The 24605-nt window shown below is 37.8% G+C and overlaps 1 protein-coding gene across 1 annotated transcript in view; it reads right to left on the minus strand.

Moving 5' to 3' along the window:
- The window catches only part of COG5 (component of oligomeric golgi complex 5), a 172503-nt gene that overhangs the window by 97802 nt on the left and 50096 nt on the right, over nucleotides 1–24605 (minus strand). Inside the window, exon 7 of the mRNA XM_015850827.3 lies at nucleotides 1453–1583. Within this exon, the coding sequence (XP_015706313.2) occupies nucleotides 1453–1583 (131 nt within the window). The remainder of the gene's footprint in view (nucleotides 1–1452; nucleotides 1584–24605) is intronic.

The following is a 24605-nucleotide window of genomic DNA, read 5'->3' on the forward strand; positions in this document are numbered from 1 at the left end:
AAACAATCTTCCAAACAATCCATCTTGCTAGAAACAGGCCCCTGGCTAAAGCACAACAGGCAAATACTTTAATAATCTCTTGATTACCTGGATATGGCCTGGAACACCTAATAAATCTGTCAATTTTTCAAGTAGAGTGGGATTGATTTCCCCAGGGTTTCTTTGTCAGTTCCGCTTTAGTACTTAATATAAAGAGAAAATTATCAGAGAAGGTCAAATCTGACATGAAAAACTAGAAGGGGTCGAAACCGATGAAGACTTTTGCTACACTTAAAATAGATGTCTACTTGTTTTTTCTCAGCCCCTATCAGCATCGTTCAGTCTTCATTTAATACAGCATATATCTCATAGCTTGTAACAAGCCTAATGACAGTTCAGCAACATGCTCAAAAAGCCAGGAATTTCAGTATTTCCACAGTAATTAAGCAAAAAATGGAACGTTTTTCGTTTGCCCTATCATTTTGCTATCAGCAAATAGTGAATGGTATTTACCACAGCCATGCCTTCTTACTGCAGAGAATTACTTACAATGAGAGGTCTAACACAATTGATACATACTGATCATTTTAATCTTCAATTATCTAACGAAAGTAATTTAATTAAGAGATTTTCCATTCCATTTATGTTCTGCTCTCATGTCAGCATCCAATACTACAAATAAATGCTATATTGCCCCAGAAGGTTAACCGTTTTTAACAAACAGCATAGAAATATCTTGTTCTAATTCACTTTGTTCCCTAATTTAAAAAGCAAAGTGGGTAGGAACCTGTGCTAGATTTCTCCCCTTACTGGAATACTGGAGATCAAAATAGGTGTTTTTTTTTAATAGCCAAAGGAATACAAGTATTAAAAAAGGCAAAGGGTCACTACAAATGATAGTACAAATAGTTAAATAACAGACATAGGTCATTAAAAATGTAGATAATTACATTTAGTATAGAAGAATGTAATGATGCGTATTCCCTACAGTTAATATCTACCTCAAAGTCTAAAATGCCTTTTAAAGTATTAATCGGAAATCCGTGAAATCACTTTGTTACATAACTGCATAGCTAAAATGTAGAAATCTTCTTAGTTTTAAGAAACTACATTGTCCAGATTTATCTGTAAAGCTCAGCAATATTATCAATGTCATATACTGCACTAAACACAAAATTCTATTTATTAGCAGTTTTTTCATCAAACTGTTTAGAATTAAAGTATGTTATCTGTATGTAGTTCCTCACAAATTTTCAGGGTTAGATCCTGTTGTTTTTGCACATAAATATATTGCACAAAGCCAGTTTTGTCAGTTTCTCTGGATACTGATATGTGCGGAAGACTTTCTCTTGCAAGTAAGATGGTCAAGTTTAACACCCATTAGAAAATGCAGGACCAAACAAAGGAAATCAGTCTCACAGCACCCTTTAAACTTCACTTTTGAAAGGAAGTAAAAAAACACGTGTGTTTTACCTGAGTCTCCACACCTTGCTCAAGTAACCTTTTAGCCTGATTTTCCACCTCCAGCCGAGCTCTTGCAATAAAAAGCAGGTCATTTTCAATTACTTCTATTCCAGACAGATCTATCCCTTGAGAAAGGTAATCTATAAAAGCAACAAAATATTGATAAGCATGACATACAATAATGGAACATTTAAAATACATTGAAACGTTTTGAAATTATAGTTAGTTCCAAAGAACATTTTTGCATAAAACACCTGACAACGGAGTATGCCACAGGAATGAATTGTTCAAGAAAAAAAATTGAAAATCAAAAGACTATTATTCAAAAATATGCATATTTAATACATCTCAGTTAAGATATAAAACATATCCTAGGGAGTAAAAATCAGTTTCTCAGACCCCTGGAGATACCTCACCTCTAGGCTACGAGTTCTCTGCTGTTGGCTCCCTGTCTGGTCTTGCACTCCTGAGCTGCCCTAACATAACTAATGACCCATTCCTGAAAGAAGGGCCAGAGGACATCTTTTCTCAGATGTCTTCCATCTGTCTGTGGTAATCTCTTGCAGTGCAAGAACTGTTCACTCAGCCTCCTGCAGGCTAATGAAGACCTACAGCTTTGATCGGGCTAGAACTCAAATCATTCAAATGTTATACAATTCCATTTAAATCTATTGTAAACCAAACCAACTATAGACACTGCTCTGAAATGTGTGTTCCTGGAATAGGAGAAGCATAACCTGAGTGTAGTTTCTTTAGGCTTCTCCAAGAACAGGATCTATCTTCATCCAAATGACAACAGAAATTAGGTGAGAATCAGGCATTAAATTTATAAAATAGACATGCTGAACAGCTCTGGGTGCTCTAGCTGAGATCCACAGGGAACTATAGAAGCAGTCTAGGAGGGACTTCAGTAAAACTTCAAAGTTAGAAAACACTGTTTCTTTTCTCCCCTTTTTGTTTTTATGGGTTCCAAATCTTTTTAGGTTTGACTCAACCTAATTCAGTTGTCAAAACAGGACCTTCACACTACTGCTGATCTACAAGACAAAACTATTTGTGACCATGAAATGGCAGAGTTTGTGATTCTTGGGGGAGCCAGGATGGGAGCAGCAAAACTGCTACCTTGGACTTCCAGAGGGTGGACTTTGGTCCAGAAGACTAGTAGGGGAAGTACCCTGAGGTTCAGTCTTAGAGAGTAAAGGGGTCCAAGACAGCTGGTCATATTCAAGAAGGAAGTCTTAAAGGTGCAGGAGCAGGCTGTCCCCCTGAGCTGCAAAATGAGCCAGCAGGAAAAAGACTAGCATGGATGATAGGGAGCTGTTTTTGAAGCTCCGGGAGAAAAAGAGAATCTACCACCTGTGGAAGAAGGGACAGGCAGCTCAGAAAGACTACAGAGGAGCTGTTAAGATGTGCAGAGAAAAAATCAGAAAGGTAAAAGCCCAGCCTGAAGTCAACCTGGTAGCTAGGGTAAAAGGGAACAAGAATATCTTTTACAAACACATCAACAGTAAGAGGTGGACTAAGGAGAGTCTCCACTCTTCACTGGATGAGGCTGGGATTGTAACCACTGAGGATACAGAAAAGGTAGAGGTTCTAAATGCCTTCTTTACGTCTTTAAAGATCAGACCAGTTATCCTCAGGGTACTCCACTCTCTGACCAGGTTGTCTCGGCTGGGGAGCAGACAAAACCCCTGATGATTTAGGAGGAAACAGTCAGAGACGTACTGCTCCAACTGGACTGCCACAAGTCCATTGGGCCAGATGAGATTCACTTGAGAGTGCTGAGGGAACTGGTGGAGGTGACAGCTAAGCCACTTTCCATCATTTATCAGCGCTCCTTGTTCCACTCCTTAGAAAGAATGAATAAAGCAAAGTAATGGCCGAGACACTTCACTTGGTGCCAGACACTTCCTTCGTAAAACAATGCTTCACCTTTTCCATTTATTAAAATGACTTCTTAATAGTCATCTTCCTTTATGTCCTTGCAGTAAGCCTATAAAGTCACAGACTTAAATCCCTACTAAGCTAACTGAACTTTTAAACCTTAAATAACCTTTCACTTTAGTAACCAGTTATTTTTGTTTATTCACAATAAAGTGATCTAAGCATCACACTCATTTTTGCAACCATATGTTCATAACTGAACACAAAATTCCAAGTGGATCACTACACAGCTACACAGAGAAGAGCATCCCTTCACTTGCACATGAAAAACTCAGCATAGGAAACTGAAATAAAAAGATTCCAGAAGTTCTGCATTAAACTGAGTAAGGAATAAAAGAGATCAACTTTCTTAACAGTACTGTGTGTCAAATAGACTTCAGTCTACTAAGAATAGACCTGCAAATGCTTTTGTCTGCATGCACCCATTTAAAAATTGATCAGAAGAGTCACAGGACAGGTGAGCAGCAGGGAAGTACATTCATGTTGCACAGGCTGTTAATGAAGCCTGACACAAACACATGTTTACAAAGCTGTTTTTGCTAGGGGCTATGGCAGTCCCTCTTACACACATAGGAGTAACTTATCCTGAGAAGAGCAATTTCTTGCTGTGACCAAGCAGCATATCCAAATGTGGTCTTGCATATGAACCTCTTAAAACTAATACTGCACACTCAGTACCTTAAGTTACCAACCAACAGGTGTCTTGAACATGAACGCTATTTTTTTTTTGACCTCTATTTGTCAGCTGACATACTAAGATTGAAAAAAAAGTGCAAAGAAATAGCCACTGCCAAACAGATTTTTGGCAACGTCACTACAAAAGGTGCAGATATCATCAAAGACTCACTCACTCACCTAGTAAATAAAAAATTTGCTGTGGATTTCACTTATATGATAAAATCCCCCTCCACACCCACAGGCTGTTTAAACAAAATAAAACATGGGCCTGATTTCCTACAGCTAAAGAAAAAAAGTTACGAAAGAAATAAGAGAGACTGTTTTTCCCTACTGTTTTTTATATCTAAATCTAAATTAGGCCATTTCAGGTGCTAAAAATCAAATCAGTCTGATGGTTCCATGAAAGGAACAGAAAGCCCATGCTGCTTTGGCTTCTCCAAATGCTCCATCTGTGCCTCAGACTGGCAGCCACCCCCTGCTCAACTGCCAAAACCTGCAGCTTCGCTTCACATTCCCTGCGATCCTAACAGAATACTTTGGAGGCAACGCATTTCTGTGGGTCTTCATAACAGAGAACCTTTCTGTGGGTTCAGTGGCTAGGCAGCCTGCCCTGGGTGCTGTTAGCTACTGCTCTAACCAGTAGAGAAGCCCCAGCAATCATATTATACTATTCTCAAACGATGACCAGCTTTCATGTAGACAGCATGTCTGCAGTAGAAACATCTGCAAGTGCTTTCCTAACCTTCCTGTGTAAGAAAAGAAGCTGCAACACAGACAGAACAAATCTACACTTCTGTATAAGTTTACTACTTACAACTATATAAACACTCACACCTAAAATGAGTTAGGAGCCAAATACACTGTACCACTACACTGCAGGGCTGCAGCCGTGGTGGAAACTGCCCTCACACCGGTATGAGCTAAAGCACGTTGCTCCAGTCACTTCCATGTACTGAAGCAAGGGACGAAACTAGAGAAGGGAAATGTTGCCATTCCTTCACCTCCCATTCCTCTGCTATCTGTGGTATTGCTTTCTTTTGAACTATCACACCTTATTAAGCTTGGAAATCACAGCTGGAAATGACTTTTTAAGGACTTAAAATACAGACTGCCTGCTGAATCATCTTCTTGAACAAAAAATATTATATGTCAAAGCAAAATGCACTGAGCCCTAGGAATCAGTGACATTTAATACACCTCAGCCAAAGAAAGGGTTAGTTTCTGATATTTCTTAAAGAAAAAAGATTTTTGTCATTATAATTCCAAATTTTCTTGATTTATTAAACCTGAACAGTTTTCTAATCCACTGTTGCTTACAGCTATGTTTTTTAAACCACCATTTCCCGAATACTTATATAAGAGGAGTTTAACAGAGATAGATCTGATATGCACAGTACAGTAGGTAGAAAAAAATACTCTGAGCAAAAGAGTTGAGTTTTTCTGGCTCAACAACTTAGAACCTTTCTATGATGCGATTTCCTTTTCTGACCTCAAACTTCTCTGTGAAAATCTGTGATGAATATTTAAAAAATCTGAATTAATTTTCTTAGTAAATATTCAAACATTTGAAAAACAGGATGATGATGAAGATAGCATCACTATCAGGTTCTCAGAAACAGCATTATGCTTGTTATTTAAACTGATGATTGTGAGCTCTTGAGGAACACCAGAGAATCAACGGAAGTCTACTGATAGGAAACCAGGACAGTAACAAACCAATGTGATTAAACCCAGTCAATCAAGAGGATACTTGAGCCAAAAGAGAAATCCTTCTGTGCTTTGAGATGCTCCATCAGCAACACTAAGAACAAAAAGCAAAGTTACAGTAAAGTTCTAGAAGCAGATTAGAAGAGCTGAAGTGTCTTCCCTATGAACAACCTACCCAATGAGTACACAGGAAGCAGCCAATGATAAATTAAGACGAGGCTACTGGGGGGTAATTAAAAGAAATTAAAGTATTCTTGAAATTCTCTATTGCTTCTGTTTGCCTCGTCAATAAATATATGGAGACTGAATGAACTGCTTTACTTTACTTTTGCATTCTTAGTTGAGGGAAAAATTGGTGACACCTGTAACATCTGTGTCCTTAGGCTGTTCATTTTTGAAAATGAAGAAAAATCACAAGGAAACATCTACTCTCTCATCTGATGCACAACGTAGGCACAAAAGAGCCACTGCTGGCAAAGATGAGAGGACAGGTTACAACCTCCCCTCTTGGTGGAATGTAAATTGGTAGAAGATGTGCACAAAGCTGAACCTAAATCACTATTTACAGTATATATCTGCATTAGAGAGAATTAGCAGGAAATGGACAGATACTGTAAAAGCACGTAAAATCTTTCCTATGAGGAAGAAATATTCATGAATAACAAAATTCCATTCTTGAAAGGAGTTGTTACAAGTTTAGTCTTTATTCCTCCAGCAGTGCCTGGATACAAGCTCAAAACAAACACAATTAGATGATGGACTTGTTAGAACTGCTGAGGATCAATTTGAATTTTTTTTCCCATCTCCTTCTAAAGTACCTCAAAGTAATTTACTGATTCGAATGGGCCACAAATCATGGAAACTTCCACGGTCTTCACTGCAATGTTAGCTATTGCACTTGCTAGCAAAACAGAAGGATGCCATCATATTTGCCCCAGTTATATCCAAACCCCCAGCTTGGGAAGCTGTTAGGCCTGACTAAGTTCATTTGTTTTTAATAATGCAGGTAATATAAAACTAAAGAAATGTCCTAGAATTGAGCTTAAGAGCCTGATACCCTGGTAGAAACCCAATGCTCACTACTGGTTAAATAGATCTAATATATATATATATATATATATATATATATATATATATATGTATGTATATATATATATATACACACAATATATTATATTGTACCCCAGTGGCGCAGTGGTAGGAATGCCGCGTTGCAACACCAGAGGGCCTGGGTTTGAATCCCCCCTGAGGCGCAAGTGGTAGAAGTGCCGCTCTGCTACACAGGGGCTCGAATCCCAGGGGTTGGACTCGATGATCTCTAAGGTCCCTTCCAACCCGCACGAGACTATTACCTATTATTACCTATATTCCATCTTTATTCCCTAAGTGGAATAGGTGGATAACCTAACCTCATGAACATCAGCCTGCTTTCTGCAGGTGCTTACATTTTCTGTGCAATTGATTCATAGAGCAGGTGGGGAAAGGCAAGAGCAGCCACATTTGTAAGTCTTCAAAAATGGAAGCTCGTGCCCCAGAAAAGATCCTCTCTCTGTGCTCTGCTTTAAGCAGACTAATTCTCTGCTTAGGCTGAACTGCCTGCCCCAAACCCTGCAGCAGGCTCCTAAGCACTTGCTGAAGCAAGGCTTATATTAAGTCTTTAAATCAAGGGAGATAGATTCCACTACAATTAATATGAAACAATATCTTACAGTCATTTTATATCACTGAGAGTGTGAGCTCTTCTGAAAAAAAAGTTGTTTATTCCTATAAAAATTGCGTAAATTATGGTGCCCTGTGAGGTGTTCAAAATAAGAATGCTGCTCTATGCTGTGCTGCATACAATATGAGCTATACTTTAGATATGCTTTAGAAACTGATCAATCTTAAAAAGACTGATTTTGAAACTTTTATGAAGGGATTATGAATTCATTACTGAGGAGGACGAAAATGTTAATGCCGGCTACATACAAATTTCCTGCTATCCTTCCTTCATTTTCCTACACATCCAGATTCCTGCAAAATTCTCCTTTCCTCTGAGAAAGAACTGAGAATAAAATATCTCTCTACCACTAAAATGCCATTAAGTTGCCATGAAAGCTGATCTTTATTTAACCAATTTCTTCCATCTTAAAAATTAACTACTCATATGCATAATACATAAGGTTTAGCATTTCAGCTGTCTGAGCAACATTAAGGAGGCAAAACTGTCCTGCTGGAGCCAGAAGCAGAACAGTGCCAGTCTTACTGTGCTTCTGTTTGCCTTCCCGGTCAGTGCGTTAACACACTCATGCTGTCTAAGTCCAGAAAAGAAAATAAAATATTAGACAACCAGGTACAGTTTCTCACAGATGCCCTTAGGGAAAGGAGACATGAAAACTAAAAGCAAAGCAAAACTACTTCTCAGCCTTTCATATCAATCACATGCCAAGAACGTTTAAGTTCTAAAGAAATCAGGTCAATAGTAACAGAATCGAACTGGTGAAAGTAAATGATTCAAAAAAAGAATAAACCTGAACCACTCATTCAAACATGGGAATTCAACCTCATGCTGTAAAAGAGATCTGTCATCTACAGTGCGTTATTTTACCAGAGAACTTCAGAAGAAAATTGAGTTCAACACTCCAAAACAAATGATCACCTGGATAAAAAAGAATGCAACTTCTTCTACCATGTTAAAACACATTTGTCATGAACAGAAGATGGGAGGAGGAAGGAATAGGTGTCATTTTGCACTTAGATTTCTGTTTCCTCAAAATGATCATTGCTGATTTTTGAAGTATGTGTGCAGGCTGCCCAGAGAGGTTGTGGATGCTCCATCCCTGGAGGTGTTCAAGGCCAGGTTGGATGGGGCCCTGGGCAGCCTGGTCTAGTATTAAATGTGGAGGTTGGTGGCCCTGCCTGTGGTGGGGGGGTTGGAGATTCATGGTCCTTGAGGTCCCTTCCAACCCAGGCCATTCTGTGATTCTGTGAAAATATTAAGCAATGCTTTAAGTATCACTGTGGCCATCCTCTACCAACAGAAGAAACTTGCTTTGTCTCTGCAGACTGCACTCATAAAACTCAAGAAATACACCCAAAGTTGATAAGAGGATGGGAGAAGTAGTGAAGAAACCTGACTATTCATTTTTAACATTATATTAAAGCTGCATTTAAACTGTCTTGATGGAAGAGTTAATTCCTACTCTCTGGGCTGGAAATCAGATGTCAGGCAAGATCTGGAATTGATGGAAATGAGTTTGATATCTATTTTTATCCTCATCCCTGACTTAACAATGAGCACCATATTTTGGAGACATCCCTGTGAAAATGCCATGATTCAGAAAATAGCTTAGCATACCAAGACAAACATTACTTAGGTCTAATCACTAGTTATACCGCACTACTCCCACATCCACTTAGACCTAAAGTGAAATTTCTTGAACTCCTTTAAGGTTTCCCACCACAAGATCCTCCCCTGTCTTTTTTCCCTGTGCTGCACTCAGACCCACAATCTTAGTGAACCACTGCTACTGCTGTTCTGTTATGCTCACTTACTTTTCCTTAGTTGCCCAGAAACCTCGTCTCAAAGGCTGCCTCAAAGGCCACTCACACCCACCCGGTGGCTGCTCAGTGCTGGGGATGATACTATCATTTACTAAATCCTCTGTGATAAAATATCTGCATCACTGATGCCTTTCACCATCAGTAGTTAGACGATGGAGATTAGGGTTGCAATTGGCTCCATGCTATATATTCTAGCTGAGATTCTAGCCTATAAATCAGAAAACATTAAAAAGTCTTACACAAGTACCTATGAGTTACAAGTACAACAGCTCTGTAACAGCATTCACAGCACGATGTTATAATCATAAAAACAAATCTCATTATATATACATATTACTTAGAAAGTCCACATTTTAGTCTGATAATTAAGTGATTGCTCTTCATTAAAAATAAACAGAGAGAAAAACATTTCTCTGTAACAAATTTACTGGAGTTTAATTTAGCACTGTGCTGTCCTTCATATGTACGTGGACTTTCAAAATCAGATTTATTGCAGCAACAAAGCAGTAATACCTCAACAAGTCAATATTCCTCTTGGGCTTTTTTTGGAGCTAAGCAAAAATAAAGCATGTTGCCAGTAAAAACCTAGTTGTCCTATTTCTGTTTTGAACGCACTTCGTACCATCACAGATGCAAAGCAATGTGTGTAGCATATGGGAAAAAGAAAGGGGGACAGATAGGTATAATATAGAACATAGGAGATAAGAACAAGTTGGGGACCACTGAAGAAATGAACATAAGGGTTGAAAGAGACAAGAATGATATCATGCTCAAAAATAAGACAGAGGAAAAATGCTGGAATGTGAACTGAGCTGTTAAAAGATACAACTATTAGTCTGCAATTCAGTGTCATCGTTTCCTTTCCACCTTGCACTTTTCCCCTTACTTCCATATACGACAGTAGTTTTGCACTGCTTGTGCATTATCAATACAAACAGCATTTCTGTTCAAATTTTCAGGATCTTTATGGTCGGGAAAGTCTTTCTTGAAATCCCAACAGCTCTCCAGCAAGCAATCTTCCCTAAAATGGAGCATCACAGCAGTATATAAAAGTGAAACAGGATGAAATGTGTTCTCATATCTACAAGAGATAATTGCACTGCAAATACACTGCAACTGTATCATGAACCCATGTAAAGGAATTATGCCCTTTGAACTGCATTGCTGGAGTGGCTGAACGAACTCTTTCCAGAACAGAGATACAGGCTCAGCTAAATGCAGGCAGATGACTTTGACTCTCTCTTCTTTACCTCAGTTAGCACCAAAACTGAAGTCGTGAAAGCAATCAAAATAGTGGAGAGGAGAAGGATATAAGAGGTGACCTAAATTTACATGTTGACTTGAAAATGCCAGTGATTTAGACAGCTTTTAAATAGTATTTTTAATATCATTCATTTTATCATTTAATAGGCAAGTAATCTTTTAAATATTCAGCATTACTTAAAGATGTAATGATTCTGTTCTCCTCACCGCTGCAGCGTGTTGCAGCAGATACATACAATACAAAAATAAAGGAAGATGTGTTCCAAAAATCTCAGTCAAAAATAACTATTTTTTCCAACATCCTTTTGGTTGCTGAGACAGCAGAGATGGCAAACTCTGTGCTGAATCAGTGCCCTTGAAGGAGGGCAGAAGAGATGTTTGTTCATTTGTGCGCTTTAATACACCACGCTAACAATTCAAGCCTTAACTTTGAAATACATTTTTATCAGGATAGAGATATACATATGGAGAGTTATAGATTTTAATCTATACAAGTCTACAGTTACCTTACAGAGCTGGCCATTTCTAGCTGCACTTCTTTTGTTCAATTCAGAGAGCTATAAGCCACTTTCTTTTTACTTTTATTGTTGTTTTTGCACCACAGCATGTATCCAAACCTGCCAGATCGTACATGGATCACTTCTAACACATATTTGAAAATACCAGGAGGTACTTTAAGATCAGTAGTGCTACGGTGCTACAGTAAAATCAAATGACACCAAAACCTTGCTATTTATCTAGGCCTGCAGATAAGATAAGAGGTGAAACTATTTTTTCTCTTTACTAATATACACGTAAGCTGCAAATACTTCTTTCATATTCTTCTCTCCTTGTGGGTCTCTTCTGCCTGTTTTCAACACCCACCATTCACCCCTTTCGTACTTATACCTTCAGGAAAATATATCTGCATAAGCAGAACTGCATTTTCTTTAGAACCAATCATGTTAACTCCCTCAGTACTTAAAAGTATATATAAGTTTTATCTTTAATAAATGCCTGTTTAATTCCTCCCACCTCTTTCTTGGCATACCATCAATAACCGCCTGCAATTAGCTGCAGATTTACTTGATTTTATCATTTTTAGAGTCAACAGATGTTGTGTATGCTATAAATCACGCAGGTTTTGTGTACTTCAGATACTCTGTGAGAGACCAAAGTGAACCTTGTGTTATCCAGAGTGCTTCTGTAGACAACTTGAATATCGCTGCACAATTTTAAAACATCATACAATATCTCATCTCCTACAGAAAAGCCTTATTAAAATTTAGAGATGAGCTTATGGCAGAAATCATCTCAGTCAGCCAGAACTCTCACCAGTTCTTCTAGCAACAACAAAAATCAGCAGCAGTACTAAAAGGATGTGCACGAAAAGGATGTTGCTTGAAAGCCAAACCCAACAGTGATTGTATTCTGAATATCTGTATTTGAAGTTAGCCTCTACAGGTGCCTACGTTTTGATGTTTTGATAGAAATATAAAGCATTTAACCACAACTCAAAGAATGACAGCAGTTATCTCCCATGATGCATGAAGACCTTCTATCTTACACAATTCAAGTAGCTAAATTCTAAAATGAATATTTAAAGCTTTCATCTTTTTCTCTTTCCGCTCAACATTTGTTGTAGTCTGCTAAAAAATGTTCTGTAGGTACAAATTGGTAAAAGCAACTCTCGTCCCTAGAATTTAGTTAGCTGCCTCTGCAATGACAATAGAATGCAAGGAAGATGAAGGAAGTGCCACACACCTCCCCAGTCCACCCCATATAAACTGCTCTCCATTGTCCATCACTGCTCCTAAACCTGCTAGATAACAAGCCTCAATGATTCCCCACGTAGGAGCACAAGTGAAAGGGGATTTGAGCAATGCACCTGCACACAGCTCTTCTTCAAAGATGACACTAGAAGAAACAACCCTCTAATGCGTGCCCAGTAACTGCCTTTAAACACGCTGTGCTATCATACTGTTTATGCCACCCATATAAGATCTTCAATAACCTAAAAGTATAATATGATTTATCACTAATCTAGGTTAATCTGGGTTCTTAAATGTATATTGATGCACTTTTTTTCCTTAAAAAAAAAAAAAAAACCAGAAAACAAAAAACCCCACAAAACTTACATTGATAAAATTAGGAATCACATCACATAATCTGTGATAATTCCCCCTTCATAAGATTTAATCTAAAGGTACCTTCCTAATTTTAATGCAGTGGATAATCAAAAGCCAAGTCTTCTCATACATGTTTCTGATGACACATCTAAGTTCTATTATCGCTAACACCACACAGACTCAAAACTAAAAATCAATATCCTAAGTAGCAGAGTTCAAAATAGTGAATTAAATGATAACAAGAACTTGTTAGAAAAATAATAATAATAATAATAATAATAATAATAATAATAATAATAATAATAATAATAATAAAAAAGTTCAAAGAAGCAAGTAAGCCTTCCAGTTCTTAAAGGCACAACATGTTAACAGAAAACATTTAGTTTAATGAATAATTGTTATTAAATAAATGCATTCATTTTTTTTATTGAATTGCACGATTATTTATCAGCAAATTATATTTAATAATTGACACAAAAAATGGTTTGGAACAAAATAAAAGTGCTACTCCAAGGACAAAAGATGGTTTGCAATTTAATACTTTTAAACAAAACTGTCAAAACATACAGACTCATTGTGTACTCATATGATTCCATCATAATTTTTATTGCAGTTCTTCTAATTCTAAATAATATTTGGTCTGGCAACAGATTCTTCTCAGGCCTCAGAAAACATAATTTGTAGAATTCACTGCAGACAGCTATGAATCATTTCAAGATCAGGAAAGAAACAGCTTCTTCTCTAACACTTATAATGGCAATGTTTGGACCAAACACCTTTTCCTTCTGGTGGAAAAAAATGGAATTAAAAACTTCAGAGGAAAAACAGTTTCTCAACATTTGCTGAACTTGCTTGTAGGTTCTCATTCCTGAAGTACAGGAATTATTATACTGCAGCACAGTTACAATTTACACTTTTCCAATAAACTGAATGTCTGTTCTACCTAGAGAAAATAAAAATGTGTAAATATTCACCTTCAGCAGAAAATTCAGCAAAGATTATCACTGGCCTTCAGTATTAATAGTGTTGATAAGTTTATGACCACGTATGACTGAAACACTAGAAATGAAGAAGTAGCCTTATCTGAAAAAACAACGAGCATATGGTCTTGAGAGACAAATAAAATGACTGTCAACAAACTGATCACAGAGGACAAGCTTCTGGATGAGCTGTGCTCTCAGCTCTTAGCTGAGGAAAACATGCATTCTGTCTTTGAAGACACCTGTAACACACAGTGGTGGGGGCTGCAGAGCTGAGTGGCAAACTGAAAGAAGTGAGAGGGGCCTCTCACTAGTCCAAAAGCACCATCAAGACACCATGGCGCACAAAAGCTCAACACTGGTCTACTATTCTGAGTTTAAAAAGTTTTTTTTTCTGAGTCTCAAGAGCCTGAAATTCTGCCAAATTCCAGTTGCTGGGCACTTTAAACGTGTGTGGTGTCTCACGTGCTGCACACAGCAGACTCTGCACCATCAGGGCCAACATGGCACAGTGCTGGGCCAGCTGACAGCCACCCACCACAGATGGAGCCAGGCTGGGAAAGGAGGAACCTGGCGGCAGCTCTCAGCAGAGGCCTTGCTCAGCTAACGCTATTACGCTGTTTCTTTATGTTTCTTGCTGTGTTCTGATCCAATTAAAATCACTGTAAGTAATTAAAAAGGCAGGGTTAGCTGATTGCATTTAAGGAGACATTACACAGATCATATTCGTAAATAAAATGGTTCATTAGGCCCGACAGAGGCACAGGAACGTGGCAGGAGAGCAGTGCCTCCAGGCAGGCTGCAGGCTCGCCCCTTGGGCTGGGGGCTGCAGACAGCCCTGAGGCTTTTCCTCCCCTTCCCCAGCACCTGAAAGGCAGAGCAGGCCCTACAAGAACTGACTCAAGCACAACTATTAAAATGTCAGGTTTAACAGTTTCCATTAGTTTTGCGCTAAGGAACTAAGAACGAGTCCTGTAACCTCTGCAAGGCAGTGGCTGTTTATATTTGGCATCAAGTTTGCATGCCAAATGGCAAATCAAAATCGAATGCATTGTTTTGTAAGATATTTCAGTAACAGTTTGGAAGCAGCTATTGCTTCCTATTTCAAGAAAAAGTATTACAATTATGTTGTATTATGTTACACACTAATATAGAGGAGAAAGACAAATAAGGCCTATGCAATTCCAAAACACAAGCTTCTTCAAATTCCTCTCTTGCGACAGGTCGGGCTTCATCAGGTATTAAACGAAAACTGCATTTCAAAATGTCAAACCTTCCCAGAAAGAAACAATTGCAAGTTTTATCTTACTCCTCTGAAGGCTCATTTTCGTCCACAAAGTTAATTATGCTTGGTCTGACTTTGGTGAGCAGTGTTACGGATGGAGGCAAATTGCTGGAGTAAGGGAAAACAGACAGGTCTTCAAAGGCACTCTAGGTAAGACAGAGCACTCCATAGGAGCATCGGGCTTCAATAATAAAATTTTGTATCTGATAGCAGGAAATAGGAAAATAATTTCATTGACTAATTCAGAGAATGCTCAGTGCTCATCTTCCATCTTCTCGTATACACCCACAGTTAAGTAATGGCTTGTATAAAAGAGGCAGGAGGGAAGGGCAATAGAGATCATCACTCAGTGTTCATACACCACTATGAATGACAGGAAAGAAGTTTTCTATCTCAGAAGCCTGTTGATGGGGTAAAATTAGCTAAACACAATTCCAATCTCAGAAATACAGTGTGATGGAAAGCAGTTAAATTGAGTGTAAAGACCCCACAGCAACCAAGAGAGGGACATCTGTCTGGGAACAGTGAGAGAATCGTGTTAATTAAGTTAGTAAAATGCACAAACTACCAGAAGAACATTTCTAAGAGGAGGAAAAAAAAAGTTCAAACAAACAACAGCAACAACAAACCAGTCCTTGGTCTGATACAGCAGAACATTTCAGAATACTTCTAGCTTCACGTTTCTTAAGACCCATATTTTGAGAGTCTGAGGTTTGTGTATATGTTCTTCATTCTGCCTGTACTCTCCAAACAGAGACTTAACCCCTCAGCCTCTCCCTGAGGAGGAGGAAGCTGTGAGAAGGAAAGAGGCACCCAACCATCATTTCTTTCCCTGGAAAATGACAGAGAACAAACATCAATAGGAGCAGTGCCAGAAGTTAAAAAATAGCCCTCAAAAAAAACATGGCATGGTTCTAACGTTTCAAAGAAATATTTGTGCGGATATTTTACTCTGTTGTTTCTGAACTACCTGAGCACTCTTAATTTGCATGTTCAATGGTTTCAGAAGTCTTGAGAGCTAAATGGCATCTTTAAAATAAAAGTTCAAATTTTCATTATCTTGATAGTAGCATCTATGAATTTCATAAACTCATAGAATGGGTTATTTATGAATTTCATCTAATCATATAATTTGTACATACATATGTACTGCCAGTAGTGCAAGATTTGCAATATTGCATTGCCAGAAGTTAGCAATGCAGTCATGGAGTTCCTAACTTGATCATCTACTAAAAGTAGTAGAACTTTTCCTTTTCCCAGAGCACATTCAGCAGCTGGGCCAGATTTTTAGAAGGAGTTCCTTGAAAAAAGAAGGGGCACAGTGTGAGAAGTCTCTGTCTAATACAAAGGAAGCTACAAAGCCATCACTTGTGAGGGATAAGCTTGATAAGGAGAGCTGTTTTTCCACTACCCTTTTCTTACTGTCTTCTACTGAAAGCGATCATTTAGGTGACCCCAGCTCTAGTGAGGTTTCAAGAAGGAGAAGACAATTCACCAGCAAGAACTGCATGCAGAGCCAAAAAGCTGCAGTAGAGCAATTTATCTAATGTAAGGAAAAACATACATGGAGCACTGCAAGGGAGAGTTACTGTATACTAAAGGTATAAAAAATTATAGGAGTCTCCCGCTCCTTTTCATTCAACGTGGATAGGAAAAGATCCCAAAGTCTAACTATACATGGCAAGATTCCAGCAGATCTAAAAAACTTCCAAACTTCACTTGTCAGACAGATTTTGCTTTGCAAATGTGTTTAGAAATTGATAACCACCTGACTCATCTGCAACATAAGAGTTATTTCATGCTGCATTATTAGTCACCTGTTATCATCAGTGTCCTTTGAACTAATTCTGAGACTACAGAGCACAATATAAATCTACCACAGCTTTTTGGCACCTCCTGCCAAGAACTTGCTCATGCTCAGCAAAATTATGCAGACCGTTAACCTTACATAAATTTTAAGAGTCTGGGTCTTCCCAAAGTACAAGCAGAGGGCAGACCTTCTCGGTTTTTAATACCAATGACCAGAACAACAAATAAGGAAGAACCATTAAAACCTCCACCTCAATTCGAGCACAGCACCACTGTGCAGCTGCTGTACAAGGAAATGAACTGAAACAGTCCATGAAAAACAAAGGGTGTTCCAACACTTTAATAACTACAAAACGTCTCTTGGGTGGATCACCATAAACCTTATGTCTCATTGCTTAATCATTTCTGAGCACCTACAGCAAAGTGAAAGCACAGCTCATTTGGGATTCAGAAATAAATCCACCAGATGATCCTAACTATTTTCAGTACGCAACAGCACACCAACTGTGACAACCCAACATTTTATCTTCAGCACAAGGTTCCTAGAAGATTCAAAAGCAGTTATCATGAGATTTATACTGAGTCAAATATTAATGTAAATATTTCTAAGAACTCTTAGCTTCCAGTTTCCATTTAAATATTTTATAGACTTGCTTAATATGTTATTGCTTAATATGCTTAAAATGTTTTGACTAGTTCAGTCAGTGTTGAACAAAGAAAAAAAGAGTGCAAATAACTTAAGAAAACTGTTCTTCATCTGGAAGCAGTTTCCCAACACACGCTGATAGGTTTTCTGCCCATCTGTTAAACCAGCCCCATCAAATTGTTTTGAGGACAAAGAAGGGGGACAGAAGACTCACAGTATTCAGTATGACTCATCCAATATTTTTCACTAGCCTTGCTTACTAAATGTAACTGTTGATTCTGTGTTCTTTTTTTCTTTATTTTTAAAAAAAAAAAAAAAAAAAAAAAAACCTAAAAAAAGAGTTACATTAAACCCAACACTAGATTAGAAACTTATAGCACACAGAATCCTGGCAATGAAGTCAGAAGTCCACAGCATTTTTATACCAGCAAAAAGCCGAGGTATGCAAAATTGCTTTGCTGGTGTAATTTATCACACTTCATCCAGGAACTAACACACCCTGCATTGGCAAAAGTCCATTTGTACAGACTAGGTATGAGGAGAAAGAATTATCAGGAGGAGCTGAAGCAGCTGAATGTTTCCACTGTAGATGAGATCTAAGCTACTGAGGCACCTCAGCAGTGAAACAACACAATGCTGTAGTGTGCACTGCTGGGCTTCACAAGAGGCATCTGTTTGGATTCTAGTGAGCCCCTCCAGCACAGGCTGCGAGCTAAGAAGTCAGAATTATCCTGTCACTCAACAGCACATGGGTTACTGCACATCAAAAGTCTATTCTAAGCATATTGTTCCGTATTCTTCACGTTGTTTGTGATCTGATCATTCCGGTGTGAATTAATATTTCCTCCATTTTTGGAGTAAAAATGAAAAATGAAGTATAACAAGAAACAAACGACTGGACAACACTTGACATTTTGAAATGGTGGCAATGAGTCTGCCTTTCTCAAGTAGGTCAGACTGTTTAACCCCAAGGTGCTCATCTGCAGTGAACTGAACTATTTTTATCTTAATGGCAATAAACAGTATAGATATCAAAAAATGAACTGGGTCTGTTAAAAGCAATGTCATAGCAAGTGAAAATAATTCAAACTGCTCGATTTAATGACTGTACAGGTCTCATAAAATGAAAGTACATTAAGTAGGCAGAAAAAAAATCAATATGAACAAGAGGCACCTGCATATTGATTAAGGAACAAAACTGATGAGAAATGTCTGATGCTTTACCCTAATCAGCCTCCTTCTACTGGCACAGTAGAACTCAGGCCCCAAACCTGTGACCACACAAACTGCCACTCTTTCCTTCTTCTCCTATCCCGTAAGTTTCTAAAACGTCATTAAGGCACATATTAGATGTACTGCATTTCTATTGTTGTATTAAATTAAGACACAACTGGAAATTCAATATGTAAAAATAGGCGTTCAGCAGATAGATGAAGAGCGGAATTGTAAGTCAGCTTCTGACAGACGGGATATTTTGTTCTGCAAAAAAAAAAAAAGCTAATGAAGTATTATGTAAGAGTTTCAAAAATACCTGACAGGGAAAAATTACAATAAAAGTTATAGGTGTTCAGAAAAAATACTTGACACCAAAATGGCTTCAACATACCGTGTACACAAAAGACTTCCAGCTCCAAGAGGAAAATGCTCAGAAGGCCAAAGAAATGCAAATCTTGGGATGGAAGAACTGTGTAAAACATAGCCATGAAGGTGATACCATACTTTTAAACAGGGAAGTTGTTCTGTCACCACACCATCAACCTTGCTGATCAGAGTTTCTTTTTTGTTTCACTTTGTCTTCTACTTTTTTTTTCCTTAACATATATTGAAAAATCTACAGAACTCCATGGTGTTAATACATTCAGGCCTTATCAGACTGGTAATCTAATTTTACAAATCTAATTAGTTTATTACCTTTTATTAAACCCTTTCTAGGTGTAGTTGCAGGAATTAGGTGACAAAGGGTGACAAAATGATCCTGCAATCTTTGTTAACAAAATGGTTGTGTTCTGCGCTTGTCTCAGGGTCTATGCAAAATTCATGACTTAATTTTCTCATCCACACTTAGAAAAAAGTAGTTAAGCTGTAACATACATCACAGCAGCCTCAATTCATAGCAAGCAGATTACTCTGTATATACGCGTAAGGTCAAAAGAACGTTATCACAATAACAATAAAACAAAAATTAATTTGCAAAAATTCTTTTCCAGGGTACTCATTAGAATTATGATTGTATTTTATTTGATATGCCCCATATCCTCAGAACAAAATTCTTCCACCAGTGATTAATGTTAAACTGACCCAGGCCACAAGTCATTCCATGTACCCTTTCTAAGTCCTGCTGGAAGGTCAGCTTTCTCCCAGTCCTCTGGAATTTACCAGGAATTCAGAGATTTCTGAGGGAGAAGGAGAACAGTAATAAGTCAGACGTGTGTATACAGTGTGAAAGGGAAGATAGTGCTGTCTGGTACCAGGCACAAGTCTCTTGTCATTCAGCTGTATGTCAGTGTATGCTGTCAGTCTAAGTCCTGGCATGTAGCTCCTCTTTCCTCCCTGTCTCCCAGCACAAAGACCACAATGGAGGAATAAAATACAGGAATTTATACAGATTTGGTGCACACTGGTATTAAGTTTCTGCCATCTTGCTTAGCAAATACTACATCCATTCTACTTTCCATTTACTCAATTAATGGATGCATATAGCACATATATATGGTTAATCCATACATATGTTGGTTCTGGTAAAAACAAGCAAAAATTTCCAAGTGTAAATGCTGAAAAGAACTGAGCAAATTAACAGACTTCAGAATACAAAGTGGCAGATCACTTGTTATTGAAACAAACACCTTCCCTAAGGGTAAACTGCTGGGAAGAAGTCAAAGAGCTACCATACAGCAATTACACAAAAAAGGTAATACTTCTATATACCTTTTCTGAGCACTCTATCGCTGTGCTTTACGAAAGTATTCTGCATGGATCCTAGATATACTGACTGCAATTCATGTACCTAATTCTACTGTATTCTTAGCCAGCAAAGGAGAGGGACTGTGCTATATGGTCTTAAAATCCAGTGAAGAGAAGGAACTGGGCCTTGGAGAGTCTCTGGTGTTTGGAGCAGTGCTGCTGAGCTCGCTCCATTGCTGCACCTTGCAGCAAGTGAGCAGAGTTCCCAGCACACTGCCCAGCCCTGCACCCTATCCCTGCAGCCTCACAGATTATTAAACGATCTACATGTTCAGCTCTCATTAGGTTTAGGCTACTTGTGTAGGTCTAAGTGCTCCTTAGGAAATGCTGAGTGCATATATATTGATTCAAAATATTGACTCTGAACGTGTTTGCATGCTGGTTGAAAAGGAGAAACAAAATCCAGCACTGTTCTCCTCTGATTTTTGTTTTTGTATTTATTTTTTTTTTAACAGCTTTATTTCAAATCCAGGTTTCTCCAAGCAGATAATAGCTTTTATTACTCAACATGGGCTATGGTTGGTAAATACAAACATCACAGGTAAGTTTTTCCATGAAGGAATCTTGTTAATTTCTGTACATATGTATTATTTAACCAGAGAGCATTGAACCCCTTTCCCACTCCAGTTCCACACGTCACAGGACACTGCTCAGGCACTGTGTGATGGAGATGTGAGAGGAGGGGAGAGACTGCTGTGGAGAACTGATCAGGAGAAACACCTCTGGTCATGAAGGTGAGTGTGAAGGTAAGAGCACGTCACAAACACCAGCAGACAGCAGAAGAGATGAAGAGAACTTGAGGGAAATAGTAACAACCACCACCAAGAAAATGACTACAAAACTTCAAAATTAAAATACACGCCCAATACAGAGTAATTTTAATGAACTTTCAGTGACGGTATTTCAGACTAATGTACCCAAGGAAAACAAAATGAAATCTCTCTGAAATAAGATAGGCTACACAGATGGAAGTCTAGTACTGTGGGTTTTACCTCTGGGAGTTGCAGCCTGCACAAGATTCTATTCTTTCATTACAAATCTGTTGTGTGGGGGGTGGAGGAGGAGTAACTGTGTTACAGGGATAAAAAGAATAGCACAATTGTAAGAACATCTAGTTTTCTCTATGTGTTTCTATCCATCACAATCCATCTTCTATTTCGCATTTGTTTTTCCCCGTTACTTTACCCTAATACTGTGTCACTAAAGAATGTTTTAATGCTGGGAGAAAGCACTCTGTGAAGAAAGGCTCCTGAAGGACATGGCTCATTCCTTAGCAGCAACTCAGTCATTAAACAGTCCTCCTTTTAAGAAGACACAGAAAAACAAAGAAAGCTGATCAAGCTCCATCAGCAGTGGGGAGGACTGGCACAAACAGCAGCTGAGCTCTAGCTCAGACTGGATTTATGTTGGCAGAACTGTGAAATAAAGCCTGCAACATACTGTGCCTTTATCAATCCTGCTTCTTCAATAAGAGACATATAAGGATATTAATGTTTATGTTTTACCTTTCATAGGCTATTTTACTTAGGAAGGTTTGTATACAATTAAATTCAAAAAGGTCCAACATGCATCATTTTAGACATACTGCTCCTTAGAATCTTGCCATCGAACACATACCAGCACAGTCTCATTTATGAGTATCTCAGAATGCTTCATAAACACCAACTGAACAGATGTCATGAATCTGAAAAACAATGCTGCCTGAGAATTCTGGGCTGACTTGGTTACAATCATACATTTTATGACAAAGTAGAAAAGGCCAGCGAAGGGGGAAGGGAACATCTAACTATACATTTTAGTGCATTTAGTATGTAGTTAAATTTAGTCATGTATCCTCCACAGTCAATTATTCAACAATTAAGTTCCTCCCCTACTAAAAAAAAATGAAAATCAAAAAAGCTCAAAATAAGTAAATAAATAATTAAAAAGACCCAGCAATTTCTTTAAAGGGAAATTACAGCATATATATATATAGAGAGAGAGAGAGAGAGACCATCATGAGACAGGTTAGTTTTACCCTACTGATGATGTGTCACTGCGCTAGTATTCCCCATATATATATAGATATATGTATGGGGAGAAGTATAACAAAGCCTAAAATTCAGATAAACACTGATGTATATGTAAAGACAGGTGTAGACAAAATCTTTCTGAGCTCTGACCAGAACATTGCTCAGATGTTATTATAAACATCTTATGATCATACAGATTATGGTGGGCATTTTGCACTCCGGTCAAATTTAAAAATTATATTAGATTGCTTTATTTCTCTGAACCTCTCATTTCTGGGCATAGAAAATACACACACACATATACACAAGAGCAAAAAATAATAAGTACAGAGAAATTCATAGGGTCATCTCAAGGAACATAAATGTAGTGTTTCTCTTTGTGTTCCCATCTAGAAAGTATAGAACTAGGTCACCTGTTCTGCATCAGAATACAGTGATGTAAAACAACCTTTTCTTTTTTCACTACTGTTCTGGGGGGGGATGAGGATGGGGGATCTTTTTGAGTAGATTACATAATATCTGGTGCAACTACATCAACCTGTTTTAAATAAGTAACACTTCTGAATTTCTGAATCTGATGAGCCAAAAAATCTTCACAGCTCAGATTTTCAAACCTGAAACGAGGGCTAGAAACAGAAGCTTAAGCCCTGAACCAGCAGGAGTTCAATGACTAGTTATTTTCTGAACAATAATTCAAAGAACAGTTTCCCTAGAAATGGGATCATTGCACTCACGCCTTTTCAAGTGGGCTCATTTATCCAGGGAAACTGAGCAGCACAGCTTTTCTCCTTCTGTAAGTATGCCAGTTAATTCTTCTGTCTACCTTTTTTTCCGTATCAACCTCCTAACCCTGATTTTTCTGCTGCTATACCACAGCAGACTATTACATTATAAATAAAACTTCAAATTGCACAGAAAGAAACAAAAAAAACCCCGTCATTCACTGTGATTCAAGGTAGGTGAAAAGGGCTGCAGTGTAACATTCCGAGATAGAATTGCTTTCTCTTCCTGTTCTGCCTGCATTTACACAAGCCGCCAATTCATTTAATCCATGCACAAATGAAGGGAAAATGAATTTGTCCAAGTAGAAATATGGTTATAATAAACATGAAGTAGAAACTGTAAAGACACCTTTCCCTATTGAGTTTCCTTTGAAACTAACAGTAAACTTTTCCAGACGTAAAAATGCCCTAATTGGTTCCAAATCTAGCTTGATATGTTCAGCCTGCAAACCAAATATCTCTACACATAACTCAATGCATAACTGTAGTGACTGGGATGAAAGCACAGTATAACAGTATAATAGAAGCTTCAAATACAAGTAATGAAAACCTTACCACTATATATCTGATTTATTCAAAGATTTTACCCACATCAAGAAGATAAATAGATGTAATACTTACTATTATACTAGAAAGCCAATATATTTTTTGGTTTACATTTCATCAGAGAGATTTGCTTTGGTAACACAGTATTGTTTAGTATTGGTTAGATTCACAATGGCAGAAGTGTAATTTTGTCTCTTTCATTACCATTACATGCTCAACTACAATGGCACGTCTGCTTAAGGCAGACAGCAATTAATTAATTCTAATAATTATGGGTACTTGTGCAACAACTCACATTTTTGGATGTATCAAAGATCACATCAAGATTACAAATAGAAAGGAGGGTGTGACTTCAACACTGTCTCTTCACTGCTGTTTACTTTAATGTAAGCAGAAGTAATGAAAGCCTAAAAAATCTAATATAAACGTATGTATATATTTCAGATAATGTAAAATCGATGTAAAACTACCCAGGACAGTTTACACTCAGGGGTTTCCTTCTTCAAATAGGAATAAAATTCCTCTTTGTAAGCAACAATGAAAGACAATGCTGATCATCTATAGACAACAATTCCAATAAGCAGATATTTCATCCATAATGAAAGAGAAATTTTCTGTGAGCTTCACTCATTAGTAAATTTTTCAAACCATTGTAATTGTAAAACATCCTTTGAATCAGGAAATTTCTTCCTGGCTGCCATTTTCTACACAAAGATGATGGAGCATCTTGGAGGCCTCTGTATTTTTTAATGTTATGGGGGAATTACTTAAGAATACTGATAGAACATTCCATTAAAAATCTTATAAAGAATTTGGGGTATTTCAGCCTACCCAAATTGTATTTTTCACAGTATTTTTTTCCTTATGTCTTTAAAGCTATCCATATTTATGGAGTCAA

Source organism: Coturnix japonica, chromosome 1, assembly GCF_054131305.1.
Source record: "Coturnix japonica strain WE chromosome 1, WE-NBRP24, whole genome shotgun sequence".
Taxonomy (NCBI): Eukaryota; Metazoa; Chordata; class Aves; order Galliformes; family Phasianidae; genus Coturnix; species Coturnix japonica.